At 44.0% G+C, this 12,993-nt stretch overlaps 1 protein-coding gene across 1 annotated transcript in view; it reads right to left on the bottom strand.

The window, feature by feature from the left end:
* FRMD4A (FERM domain containing 4A) overlaps window positions 1-12,993 on the bottom strand; it is a 185,495-nt gene that overhangs the window by 90,982 nt on the left and 81,520 nt on the right. Inside the window, exons 3-4 of the mRNA XM_010001285.1 lie at window positions 9,326-9,420; window positions 1,053-1,145 (exon numbers count right to left, since the gene is read on the bottom strand). Of these exons, the coding sequence (XP_009999587.1) occupies window positions 1,053-1,145; window positions 9,326-9,420 (188 nt within the window). The remainder of the gene's footprint in view (window positions 1-1,052; window positions 1,146-9,325; window positions 9,421-12,993) is intronic.

Here is a 12,993-nt window from a genome sequence, read left to right as displayed (position 1 = left end):
TGGTAAGGAGAGAAAAACAAAGGACAAACGGAAACGGGGGGGGGGGGGAATGCTTCACGGGGAGGGGGGGAAGAAACTCAAAAGTAGGTCTTCATTTTTTGTGGATACTATGGAATGAGTGAGAGTGATGTCAGATGTAATGTAGAAAGCTAACAGAAAACACTGCACTGGCTAGTTCTAGACATGAGCTATCCATTAAAAGTAAGTCAAAACCCTCAACTTTATGTTGTACATATGCCAACCCAACCCCCAGCCTCTCTCTGGGCGTTTTAAAGCTGCAAGAGCAAATTTGATTTCTCGGAAAAATATCTCCCTTGGAGGCAAAGACACTGTGTACACCACAGCACTGGCAGCTTGTACCAGCTTCCAAACACTAAACGTTACTTGCAAAATTCCCAGATGAAGAGAAGTTCTCCCAAATTGCCATAATCTTCATTAAAACATTTCTAGTCTTGTCCAGCCTAAGTTTATATATACGTTCTATGCCCATGCAGAAGCCAACTGGTTGCCATAAAATTCCATCAGTAGCTATTTGTGGGTACCTCATTATACCATTACGTGGTTGAGTCCAGGAGGCAAGAATGACAGAGCTATGCTGGGATTTATTTGGTCCCTGACATATATACAGCCTGGGCACAATCCAGAGGAAAAGGATGGCTTGCCAGTGAGGAAGCAAGTGTTTTCCCCTCCAGGTGACTGGCTCAGGTTGGTTGCCTGGCAGAAAGAGGTCTTTGTTCTGCAGTCCTACCCAGCATGGACTTTCCAGGAGTGCACAAATAAATACACCAATAAAAACGTAAAGACATAACGTCTGATCTTACCCTTACACAAGGTTTCTCTGGGGGCAGCTATGGCTGTTAGTGTGGCTGCTACTTATTTACATTTGTGTGGAAAGAGTTCTGAAAGCTGAAGAGCTCAAAAGAAACATCTCTAAAAGTGTGGGTTTGTCCTCAGGTGTTTCTACAGTGTGGGAAACCAACAGCCTCATTTCCTGGCCTCTAGGGAACAGGTTGTCTGTGTCTGTATCCCATGGGATAGGATCATGCACTTACCTGACACAAAAGTACAAAACAACTGGTCCTGACTTCTTGGGGAAGTCATGTTCCAGCACCCGCCGGTCCAGCTGAAGCCAGTTCAAGTGTCCCCTGGCAAGAGAAGAGACAGTTTTGAGCTCCATGCCAAAGAGGTTTCTCACTCCTCATGGCAATGAGGTCTGAGGTAGTAGAAAAATGAACTGAAGTGCATGCTATTTACCCTCAGTTATTGCATGATGTTTGAAAAACACACAATAAATGTTTGAGGAGCAGAGTCGATATCATCCTGGCAACATTTCAGTCTGAGAACTGAGCTGCTAAAGTTCAATCTGTCAGGGTGAAAACTGTCAGCACTGAGCAGGCAGGACAGCCCAAAATGTTATGAGCTTCACCTTTTTATTAGAACCCCCAGGAGCAGTTGTATCATTAAAAGTCTGTCAAGATTTTCATTAGAAATCTTTACTTTTAAGAGTTTCCACATCACCTGCAATATTTCACTCCAGGCTAAACCTGACTCTGCAGCCTCAGACAGTTTATTTACCACCCACGTGCCTGCAATAGCCTCTCTCTCTAGGTTTGCCCAGCCTTTGCTTTTCCTCCTTCAGAGAGCTCCTGAAAAACAGCTGCTCCATGAAGCGTTCCAGCTCCAATTACCACATGCCGCTTTTTTTTTTGCCTAGATGGTACCTGTCACTATAATTTTCTCCTATAATTTATCCATTCTTGCCTTGCTGCTGGAAGCTTTCCTGGGCAGAAGCTCTGTTCTTTGTCATGTCCCCCACATTGTAGAGTGCTGTGTGTGCGTGAGAGGTATTTTATAAATACCATTATTTGTATTACAGGAGCATCTCACTCCCCAGCTGAGATAAAGGCCCCATTAAATTAGGCACTGTGGAAATACACTGGGTAAAATTCAGGCCCCACTGAAGTCAGCAGGATTTTTGCTGTTGCCTTCAGTGATACTAGGGCTGCATCCTTTGAGCATTTTCCTATTGATTTCAGTCAGACCAGATTTCACCCAGAGGTAGAGGCAGCCTTTGCCTGCTACACTCTGCTGTCTAGACAAGCAAGGGGGAAGAGAATTAAAGTGATTTTGGGGGAGAATCTTGCAGCAAATAATCAGGAAATGGAAGTCAGATGTTCTGATCTCTATTCCAATGCCTATTCACCAGCTCAGCCTAATCCTCAAGAATAATTCTTTATTCTTCGAAAAAAAAGGTAAAAAAAAGAAAAAAGAAAAAAAAAAGAAAAAAAGGCTTGGTTTAAAAGAAAGCATTAAATTAGCTTCTAGGGTTGCCACAAACCTTAGCAATGTACCCTGTCAGCAAACTCAGCTTTCCCAAGCTGTTACTCCTCAGCAGCTCACGTGCTTTGGGCAACTGAGAAGCCCCTTTGGAAAGGAAGCAACAACATCTATTTAGCAATTTAACTGGATTGGTAGCTCCCCCACTTCAACTTTTCTAGAAAAGAAATAAAGGGGAGCATAGAAGTTCCAGGAGGTTTTGAGTCACCTGGATTCAGTTTGAATCTCTGTACAACTGCCCTGGCTTAAGCAGATGCAGAAGAGGATGGGCAGCTCAGGGACCTTCAAGCCCAAGCAGCTCTGGGCTGCCCTGGACACCAGCTGGGACTTTGCATGTGCTCACCTTGGCACAGCATGCACTGTTAAAGGGATTCAAAATTACTTGTGAGCTCCATGCATCACTCCAATGGGTTCAGGATCAGATGTTTATAAGGAAGGTATCTTGCCTCAAATATTGCCATATAGGAGTCAGGGGTTCTCTTAAGCAGCCTTTGCATCCATCTTGCAAGAGTACCAAGTCTCAAATAGGTTCAAGTGAGACGTGTGGAGTTGGATACTTTTCAAACTCATCCTGAACATCTTTTGGGTGTACAAAAAGGATCAAAACTTTTTTCATCCCCTGCTCTAGACACCTGAATGTTTCTCTCCAAGACATTTTAACTTTTAGTCAGTTTTTTTTCCTCTAGATAGAGTTTCAAAATAAGGTTTTTTTCTCTATTTTTTTTTTCTCTAGGTAAAGGGCAGCTGGACTGTGTATCAGGGGTACAGGCTCACTAGCAGCGTGGCTACTGGAAAAGGGTAACATAAAATAGATTTTCAAGCCCATCTAGTAATTTTGTGTCTCTATTGCAGTACCTGTGCTGAGCCAGAGTCTGCCCAGCTGGGACAGTGATGTGCAGTGATACTATCCAGGTCAGGGCTGAGGATGGCTGTGGTAACAGGGCTGGGTACATGGGCTCACTGGCCTGTTCTCAGCAGGTTCCAGAGCTGGCATGCAGCACCACAGTCATTTCTGCTCTGGGATGCAGTCCTCCAGAGCTAGTGTGGGATCCCTGCATCATGCCCTGTTGTTCAGAACAGGTGTGTCCCTTAACAAGGCTTGTTTTTAGAAGATAGATTCTCCAGGCTGTCAAATAATAAGTCCCACTGGAAGATTCTCAGGCTGGGCACCCAAAAATTACAAGTGTCTGCATTTCCTGCTGCATTCCACTATCTATCTATCTATCTATCTATCTATCTATCTATCTATCTATCTATCTATCTATCTATCTATCTATCTATCTATCTATCTATCTATCTATCTATCTATCTATCTCACTATCTATCTATCTATCTATCTATCTATCTATCTATCTATCTATCTATCTATCTATCTATCTATCTATGTCCTGAAGTACTGTTATCTTTCTTTTAACAGGACTTGGGAAGGCTGAAATTAACTGTGAAGGCCACAGTATGCATGGGGATTGAAACTAGCCATACTTACCCATTCCTAGCCAAAGTACAAAACAAGCATTTATCCATGTGGGCCAAGGTACAAAACTCTGTCAGAGCAGGTAAAAGCCACACTAAGCCTGACATCCTGTCCTGAACCTGTGCAGCTGCATTTCTATTACCAAAGCAGCAGCCACCAGCAGCTAACAGCATTACACACCAGTTCCTACCAAGACTGATTTGTTGGCACTGGACTTGCTGTCTACCTCTGTGCTTATTCAACAGAAATGTCTGCATTTGCCTAACATGTACAACAAAGGGTTGAGAAGCCATGGTGCACAGAACAGTAATTCACTTCAAAGTATTTCTTCTTTTGAAAATACTTGTTTTTTTCATTCTCACTATGTTTTAACTTGAGAAACTGTTTGAAAGAATCAGTACAAAAAGAATATATTCATATACGTGTGTGTACCAGGGTACACATTTATGTTGCATATGTACATGGTTGTACTAAGTAACACATTTAATTGCCACTGAGTTTTTGGGTTGAAAAGTTTTATTACTCTCATCTGCATGGAGCTTAAATCCAAAGCTCTTTCAGCAGATGAAGGTCACTTAAATCACTGGCAGGAGCTAACTGCTCACTGTACTCAATTACCACTTACAATCTTTCATCGCCAAGGGCTTCTGCACTGCAGATTGTCACCTCACTCCTTGTTTTCAAGTATGCATGTGTGGCATGTAGAGAACAGCAGCAGTGAACAGTCACGGGCATCTGCCTGTGAATGTGGTCTCTCAGGAAGCCAAACTCCACTGCCTTTATATCACAAAATGCTTTGCTCTGGAAGCTGTCTTGCTGTCTTCAGAACTATTCATGGAGCACAATCCCATGTAAGACAGAAAAGTATGGGCATGTAACCTCAGGCATGTAGGAATCCTGACAGCTTTCATGAACCAATTTAGGCAGCTTGCACTGGTATCCCATTCATACATACCTGTGTCTAACTGGATTTCTCCTTCACAGCTCAATTTAGAGACACAAAGTAGCTTTTGTTTAATTATCACCATTGATTTGTTCGTTTAGGTATTTATATCACTGTGTACACAAATAATGGTGCAAACACTTTTGGGTGACCTACAGGGAGGCTGAATATTGGAAGCCAGATAATTTTTCTCTGTTAGCTGTACTCATGTTGGCAGTTAAACTGGTGTGTCAATAACAAATACATAATCACTTTTAGAAAAAGAAACCGGGTCCATTTAGGTTACAGACTGAGTATGGATTTTGGTGCCCAGGGTTTATGCTGTCAATTGCATTAAGTAGTTCTGTTTTCTTCTAGCAGTAAATAGTGGTACATCAATGAGTACTTTGCCTGCAAGTGGTTCTAATTATGCAGTTTTACTGGTTAGTGTCCAGTTTTCTGAAAAGTAGATCCACATTGATTTGTGTTATAAAGGTATTTGGACCAATAAATGAACTCACACCCCTTCAGTGTTAAATTCATGTTGAATTTAATGGAGAAAGACCAGTTCACATAATAAAAAACATATAAACTATTTTACATTTCCATCAATCATGAAAGAAACAAACAAACCCTTTAAGCTCACAGATTTTTTTGTTTAAGGTCTTAAGCCTTCAACAGAAGTATTTCTGAAGGGGCTGCAAAGCTCAAGGAGCTATATGAGTTAAGCTCTACAAATTTTGCACAACGGTGTGGATGGGGTGACAAAGGAACTTATCTAACAATAGGGAAGGAAATCATTCTGAGAGCTGCACTCTCCATTGGACTGGTTGTTCAACCAGAACATGGGGCACCTGGTCTTCATTTTGGCTCTGCCACATGGCTGCAGGGTGGTAAAAGGTTCCCACCCAACTTCTGGAGATGAGAGAGTATCCCAGGGACAAGTGGTACCCTCCTCTCCCTACTCATCTCCTCTCCCTCTTCTCCTACTCTTCTTTTGTCATTCCCTTGGTCATAGGGTCATGGCCTGAGCAAGGGGACTCTCTGTCATTACCTTATCATGTTAGTACAGTCTCTAGCACAAGTGTAACATAAATTATGGTGGCCTCAATGCCTTACAGTTTTTATCCTATATAGCTGAAGAAGCAGCTCTGCAGGTTCTGCTCTGGAAAGGGAGGACAAGTATCAGCAAAAGGGATTGGGTCAGCTTTTGGTTGGGCCCAGGGAGGGGGGGAGCTGTGGGATTCACAAATTGGTAGTTCTCCATGGAGCAGGTGACTCAAATCTAATGACAAGTAAACGATGTGGAAAACCTGCTCAATCCCAGACAGGGCACCTGCAGCGAACAGAAGGGTAAACCTGACCACTTGCTCTCAGTGAATGCTGGAAGAGCTGATGCCAAGAGAAAGGCAGTTAGTGGAGATTCATACTCAGTGGAATTAAAAAAAAAAAAAAAAAAAAAAAAAAAAAAAAAAAGAAGCCTTTTCTCCCTTCCTTTTCACTGTTAGTCAACCAGCATATAGCTCTTCTGGCTTCATGTGAAGCTTGGCCCCACGTGCTGTACAGGGACACCATTTTGACCTGTGCTCTCCCACAGTTAATGGCTCACACCATAAAGTGTTCCTATGATCATTAAAATAGGAAGTGTTTATTCTCTCCTCCATAATAGTCTGGCAACCTAATTTTAGTCACACTGAATGCAGTGATGACCCTATATTATCACAAGAAACTATTAAGTCGCCAACTGAAAGGTGGTTTCTATTGATTTTCTTCTTAGGTTGTCATGATAGAGTACAACTAATGAATGGAAATCCTCAGTCCAAATCATTTCTAAATAAATTACTCTCATAGAGCTTTTACTCTTAAATAGGAAAATCGATTTAATACTTTAGTGGCTTTCTTCTTTCTAAACTTGCAATTTAGCCAACCCCAGACTATATTTATGACCAGGATTTTCCTGTTTTAGCTGGTTTTGAGCTCTCAAGTAAGGCATGTGGAAACTCAGTGAAGAGTGAAAAGAAGGAAATCCCGAGGGCCTGTGCCACAGAATTAAAGGTTTTCTTTTTGTGTGCCTGGTCTGGATGGGTTACAGGGCTCTGTTAGGTGCTCTGCAAACACACATTGAGAGATATACTGGTTTTCCTACTTTTTGAAGAAAGTCTTTTTTTTAAACTTCCATTTCCCATTGCAGGTTAAAATTTGTGGTACAGACAGACAACCCAGTTTATTTTCTGAAGGTGACATGGGACATCTGTTTTCAAGACTCAGCTCAACCCCCTCAGGTATATTTTTTGACTGTGTTCAGTCAAATAAAACAGTTGTTGCTTGTGACAACTCTGTGCAAAGCATTTCACAACTGAAGAGGAAATACTATACATGTATTATTTTTGTCAAGGCTGTTTTTACAGCACTGAAGAAGCTTCAGTGCAAGGGTCAGACTCTCTGTGGGACAGCAGAAGAGCTGCAGACCAAGCTTCATTTCACCTAGGATTTACTGGCATGTCGCTGGGTTGTGATTACTAGATTTAATGAGGGTGTCCCCAAATCTTTCATCTGGATTGGCTGAGCATCTCGTCAAATGCACCCTGCACTGACTACAGGTCAAGAAGGTGACCAAGTAAGTGGATGCCACCAACCTCACCCTTTGCAATCCCATCTAAACAGTGAGCATACACCTGCATCTGCTGCACATCCCTGAGCGCTGCCTCGACAGCCTCTCATGCTTCCTCCCGTCGCTAACCCAGATCTTTGCTCACGCTGCTCTGTGTTAAACTGGGAAGCCCCAGGAGAGGCTGGGCTATCTCTAATTGCTGACACCTCCTCATTAGCTTCCCTTGCACTCCCTGGGGAGCCCTGTGCCCATTCAGCTGAGCTGAGAGCTGGGGCTTGCTCAGCTGCTATCTGGTTGCTGTCTGACATGTGTTCTTGTTTTTAACCTGTGCTGTAACAGGAACATTTTCATCTCTGTCTGCTTTGGCTTCCCTGCACGGCTTTCCTGCACCCCTCAGGCAGCACCCACTGAGTAACTTGCCCTCTCCAATGAGAAATAACACCCTGGTGAAGAGTAATTTCCTCCTTCTGCTTTATAAGTTGCCAGTGTCTCCTGCTGTTCCTCCTTTGAGGACTGGTTTCATTAGTGTGTGCTGGGTTGGAGATCTCATACAGGGCTCAGCTGCTCATGTCAGTGAGATAGGATGGATTCTGAGTTCTTCTCTGATTCGGGTCCTGCTTCTCTATGTGTGTGATGTTGAGCATCCCTCCACCTCAGGAGCTGAGTCCCGAGATGGGCTCAGACTGCTCAAGGCAGGTGCTTGCCAAAAGGAACTGGCTCTGAAGGGATGATTGCTGCTGAGTTGAATGTAGATATGCTTGTGCAATTATCCAGCAGCCACTGATTACCTGAACCCAAATAATTATTCCATCAGGAACTTCACATTTTGCTGCTGCTTCAGTAGGACAGTGGAGATAGCTTATGACAGCAATACTGCTGACTCAGCTCTCCTGGAAACACAGAATTGCCTTGAAAATCTTGGTTATTTAAAACAGTATAGGTATGGGAAGCCTCTTCCTGATTAATATACAAAAAACCCCTACTACAAACTAAATTGGGGCATGGTGGGGGCACATCCAAGATACAGTCTATATGCCAAGGACAGTGTAACTGCAGAGAGAAAATAGGCAACTGGGAAACAGTAGCAGGGACTGCAGTAGCAGAGAGGTCAACGTCTCAGACCAATCATAGCTTTTGACAGACCTTTAATGTTTTTCCAGTGCTACTTTTATATTTGCCTTTCAAAACAGGGTAGAAATGGCCTGTCTTTAGACAAAACCTCCAATTTTGTGGTAATACTAGACTCTGGGAGCTGGGGTTCAAGGCAAACAACCAACATTGCCTGAGGTGACTGTTGTGTCATCCTTTGATTTAGCTCAGCCACAAGGTTGTTTTTTGTTTCCTAGCAAAGCCAAATCCTTTCCATAATGGAAATTTTATATTTAAGAATGCTTTTTTGTACATGTTAAATTTGGTGATCCCTTTGGTGATCTCTTAATTTCCCACATTTTCTTATTTCCCTTTTCTAAGAACCTCTAATCTGAGATCTAAAACATGAGAAATAATAGTATAATTTTGTGAGGTTTTTGTTTGTTTGTTTGTTTGTTTTTCCTTTGAAATAATTTATCATTACTTTTAAGCCTGCTTATTGAATAAACTGATTAACACTTTAATTGAACAGTTCCTCCAATCTGGTAACAGTTTTGAACTAGTGAGTGGTTCCTAAGCCCATAGGAGCTTAAGGTTACCTTTTACCAATGCCAAATGACACCAACTCTTTGAAGATAGAATTAGGAAGGGATTGTTACTGCCTCTGTGCACCTCCAGCCATGCTTAATTTACCAAGAGAAGCCTCCAGCCCTCCTGAGAAAGGGCAGTGCAAGACAGAGTCCCATGTGAGGTCCACTCCTCCCTAGACCTTGATCTAGGACCTTGAGGTACACAGATCTGCTATGCTGATCATTTTGCTTAGGACAAAAGAACACCAAGATTTCCCGTGATCTCAGATTTGCTTCTTAAGTCTTTGATTTCCTGCACTTACGTTTCATCTGTGAATGCAATGCCAAAGTACTCCTTCTCCTTCAGGTTGAAATGAGATGCCACCAAGTCAAGCAACTCCTTGGCCAAAAGCTTTGGCTGGAAAACAAGAATAAAAGTAAGTGATTAATAAGGAAAACTTGGATAAAGCTGCACAATGCTTCTGGAGGGAAATGCTGTCCTTGAAGGTACTTGTCTGACAGTGATTTTATCTTCCCTCTGGTGTTCAAGCTAAATCCTTAAGCAACATTAGCTCCTTAGAAGAGGAAGTAGTTGCCCTCCTAAGCAAATACTAAAAAACTGATGATTCTGACTCTTCAGTGCTTAGTATCTCTTCAGATAGATACCCTGCTCCCTGCCAGTGTTCAGATCTACCATGAGCAGCTCACCCATGCCTCTCTGATAGTTTTAGTTGTTAAAGCTTTTTATCAAGGACCTTTGCAAACATGTTTCAGACACCCACTCTCACACACACAGCACAGATACATGCTCATAACACTAAGAAAATACATAGTGCCAAAAGATAGGAGGTGACAGAACCAAATGAGAAGGGAATGACAGAACAAAATAGTTTCCCGTTCAGTATTGCTTGTTGTTTAGGGATAAGGATTTATCCTCAAATTTAAGCACTTGGAATGAAAGAGGAGAAAGTAACACACACTTTCAAAATAACCTTTGTAAGAGCATAAAAGACAAGCTCCAGGAAGCTGTTTACTCCATACAGAGGATGGTGCCTTATTACCATGGGGCAATTCTGCCTTTTCTGCAAGACCTTATTTTACTTTTAAGTCTGACGTGTCCTTTTCCATGTAAGAATTTTCACCAGCTCTGCTAGGCTCTTGTCTTTCTTACTGGAGTAATGAAGTCTTGGCCATAACAGAAATCTTGTCCTGGCTATCACTGGTAGGAAACAGAAACAGGGGTACGAAGGATCCAAGTAGATGTGACCTGTGATTTCACAGCCTGTAATAGCCCCAGATCCCAGAGCTGTAATGGTCACAGCAGCACCGGCACAGACAGAGGCAGAGATCCCAACAGCATCCCCTGGTGATTGATTGCTCATCAGGATTTGATCCACAAACCTCTGTGCTGCAAGTCTCAGGGAAAATTAAGCTGTCGGAAGGCTTGACTGCCCCAACAAGTCTGCCAGCCAGCTGGGTCAGAGTTACCCCAGACATGAACCAGTAGTTAAATGGAGATGAAATTTTGATGCTGTGCAAAAAATAAGTGGCAGAGACCTGAGAACCCTGCTGTCCTAACTGACTGTCCTGCCTCCTAAATACAAGCACAGCTTGTGTTTAAAAAAACCTCGATTTGTACTTAATTTCCAAATAGATTCAGAAAACTCTCAACCACTGTCTAAGAATGGTCCTCAACCCAGGACCATCTTAGTACCTGACACAGCTGAGCCAAGGCTGAAATACTTCCCTGGCTTTCATGTGAGTGTTGTGCTGCCCTCCACCCATCCATCTGCCTGCTCTGTCCTCCAGCAGTTACCAGCAACATCTGCACTGCTCCTTGTCTGTGCACGCAACACAAGGGTGGTTTCTAGATCATGCCAGTAAAGAAAAAAGCAACATCCATGCCTGAATGCAGCACTAGCTTCAGGCAGCCTCCAAATATGAGATAAGTTGCTGTGTAGGAAGAACAGCCTGGTAGATAATGAATAAATGGGATGCAAGAAGCTTCACTTGAATTCCCAAGTCAGACCTCTCAGGCACGACCACTGGAGTCTGTGCTATGTCTATTCTGCTGCTGTGTTGCCTTTCCCAGACACCTGAATGGCACTCTTTACTGAGCCAACCAGGTGTGGGGCTGTGGTCCCATCCTTTGTCCCCTTGAGTCCCCCCAGGGTCCCATGCAAAGAGCCTATAAGCTGCATCAGTCTCTTTGGAGACTCCTCAGATACTGCTCTCCTGACATGGTGCTGTGTGGGATGGCCATTCTCAGCATCCCTGTCCCTTCTAAGATGAACCTCCCTTTGCCACAGCTTTTTAAGGACAAGCTACAGTCTGGCTTATGAGGTACCCAGATATGGTGATGAAGAGGATGGTAAGACTGCCATGTGAATTCAGGGGTACACAGGCTCAGTGCAGGCCCTTACTGGGGGCACTGGATGAATTTTCAGTTTAACAACAGACACACACAAACTTGTGAAGGAGGGGGGAAGGGGGTTTTGTGCCTGTCAATATGCAGTTTGAGAGCCTAAGTCTTGCTTTTCCCCCACTGCTGCCCAAGCCTCCCTGCTCCTTTCTCTCCTGATCAGGCCAGACCCCCTCTGCACCAGAAAAGGATTTCTTCCCAGTCCAGTGCTACCACAGGAGGAGGGCTGGGAATGTCTGGCCAGGGATGGGTGTAGGGGAGGACAAGATTGACTCTTCTGATGAGTGGGGGCAGTTGGTGGAGCTGAATCCAGGCATTGCAGATGCAGTGCTGGGTGTCCCACCCAAGAGGGCAAGGGTGGAGAAGGGTGGCAAAAAAAAGCATACCTCAAACACAGCAGCATTTCCTCAAGCTTGGGTTAAGCCCTTGGAAGGGATAGAGTGAGCTTTCATATTTCACAAGAAAGCAGAGTAATAAAGGGCTGATGTGAAACAGGCTGCTTGTGGATATGGGGAAGGAATGAGTCCCTCAGCCCCAGCCAGCCAACACTGTCACAAGGGCCACTGGACAAGGTGTAAAATCCCCTTCTGATGTCCAGCCACACCATGGGGAAGTGATGTCCAGTGTCTCTTGTCCTAAGCACTGCTGCATCCAGCCCCAGGCATCAAATGAGAAGCAGCACCTGAAAGCACCTGCCTTCTGCCACCCTCCCCAGGCAAAATGGTAAATGCAACATGTTGCCTCCTTATCTCTGCTGAGCAAGACCAGCCTGCAGAAAAGGCCCTGGAGAGGTCTTGGCATGATGTGACAGCCTTCCTTCTCTACTGTCCTGTGCAGCTGCTCCTCTCCCAGCACAGTCCCCCCTCTCCTGCCCTGGGGCTTGGCAGGGGTACAATCTCCACTGCCCTTGCCATGGAGCCTCCTCCAAAGCCTGTGGTAGCAGATAATGCGGGATAACCCTTTGCCTTGCAAGATAAGAGAAAAGAACAATAGATGCAGACCCAGCACTGGAGTGGTGCCAGGTTAGTTACTGGGCCAGTGTCCCTGAAGAGGCTTATGGTGGTGAAGTTAAGCCTTGCTAGTCCCCTCCAAGATTACTTTCCACCTTCCTCTAAATCTCTGCAAGGTTACTGTCCCTTCTGTGGGACAAGTTCTGTGTTCTCCCAACACAGATGGGCAACCTGAGTCTTCAGAGGGGAAGGAGGAAGGCAGTACCAAAGATCCTCAAGACAAACCTGCACAGCACAGAAAAGGGCAGTAAAACCCTTCGAGCACAAGCTGCAGCTCTTCTTGCTGTCTCAGGAGAGATCCACGTGCTTGAAGTTAATGGTTAATCTGCTTGCTGTTCATGATGGGAACAGCTGAGCAATGACCTCCTTTCATGTGAGTCACGCAGACAAAGAGCTCATTAGTGATGCCTGTGGCAAGTTGTTTTAATTCATTATTAATTTCTGGACTTCATTTTCAAGAGTGATATTCATTTTGCGTTAATAAAACTTCCGTCACAGACACATTGAAGAAAATGAGGACTGGTCTGTGAGAGCAGGAAAATCAATAGAAAGTGGGCCC

Source organism: Chaetura pelagica, unplaced genomic scaffold (genome assembly GCF_000747805.2).
Source record: "Chaetura pelagica isolate M959 unplaced genomic scaffold, ChaPel_1.0 scaffold66, whole genome shotgun sequence".
NCBI classification, from domain to species: Eukaryota; Metazoa; Chordata; class Aves; order Apodiformes; family Apodidae; genus Chaetura; species Chaetura pelagica.
Note: the sequence above shows the minus strand (reverse complement) of the source record. Positions and strands in the feature narration are given on the sequence as shown.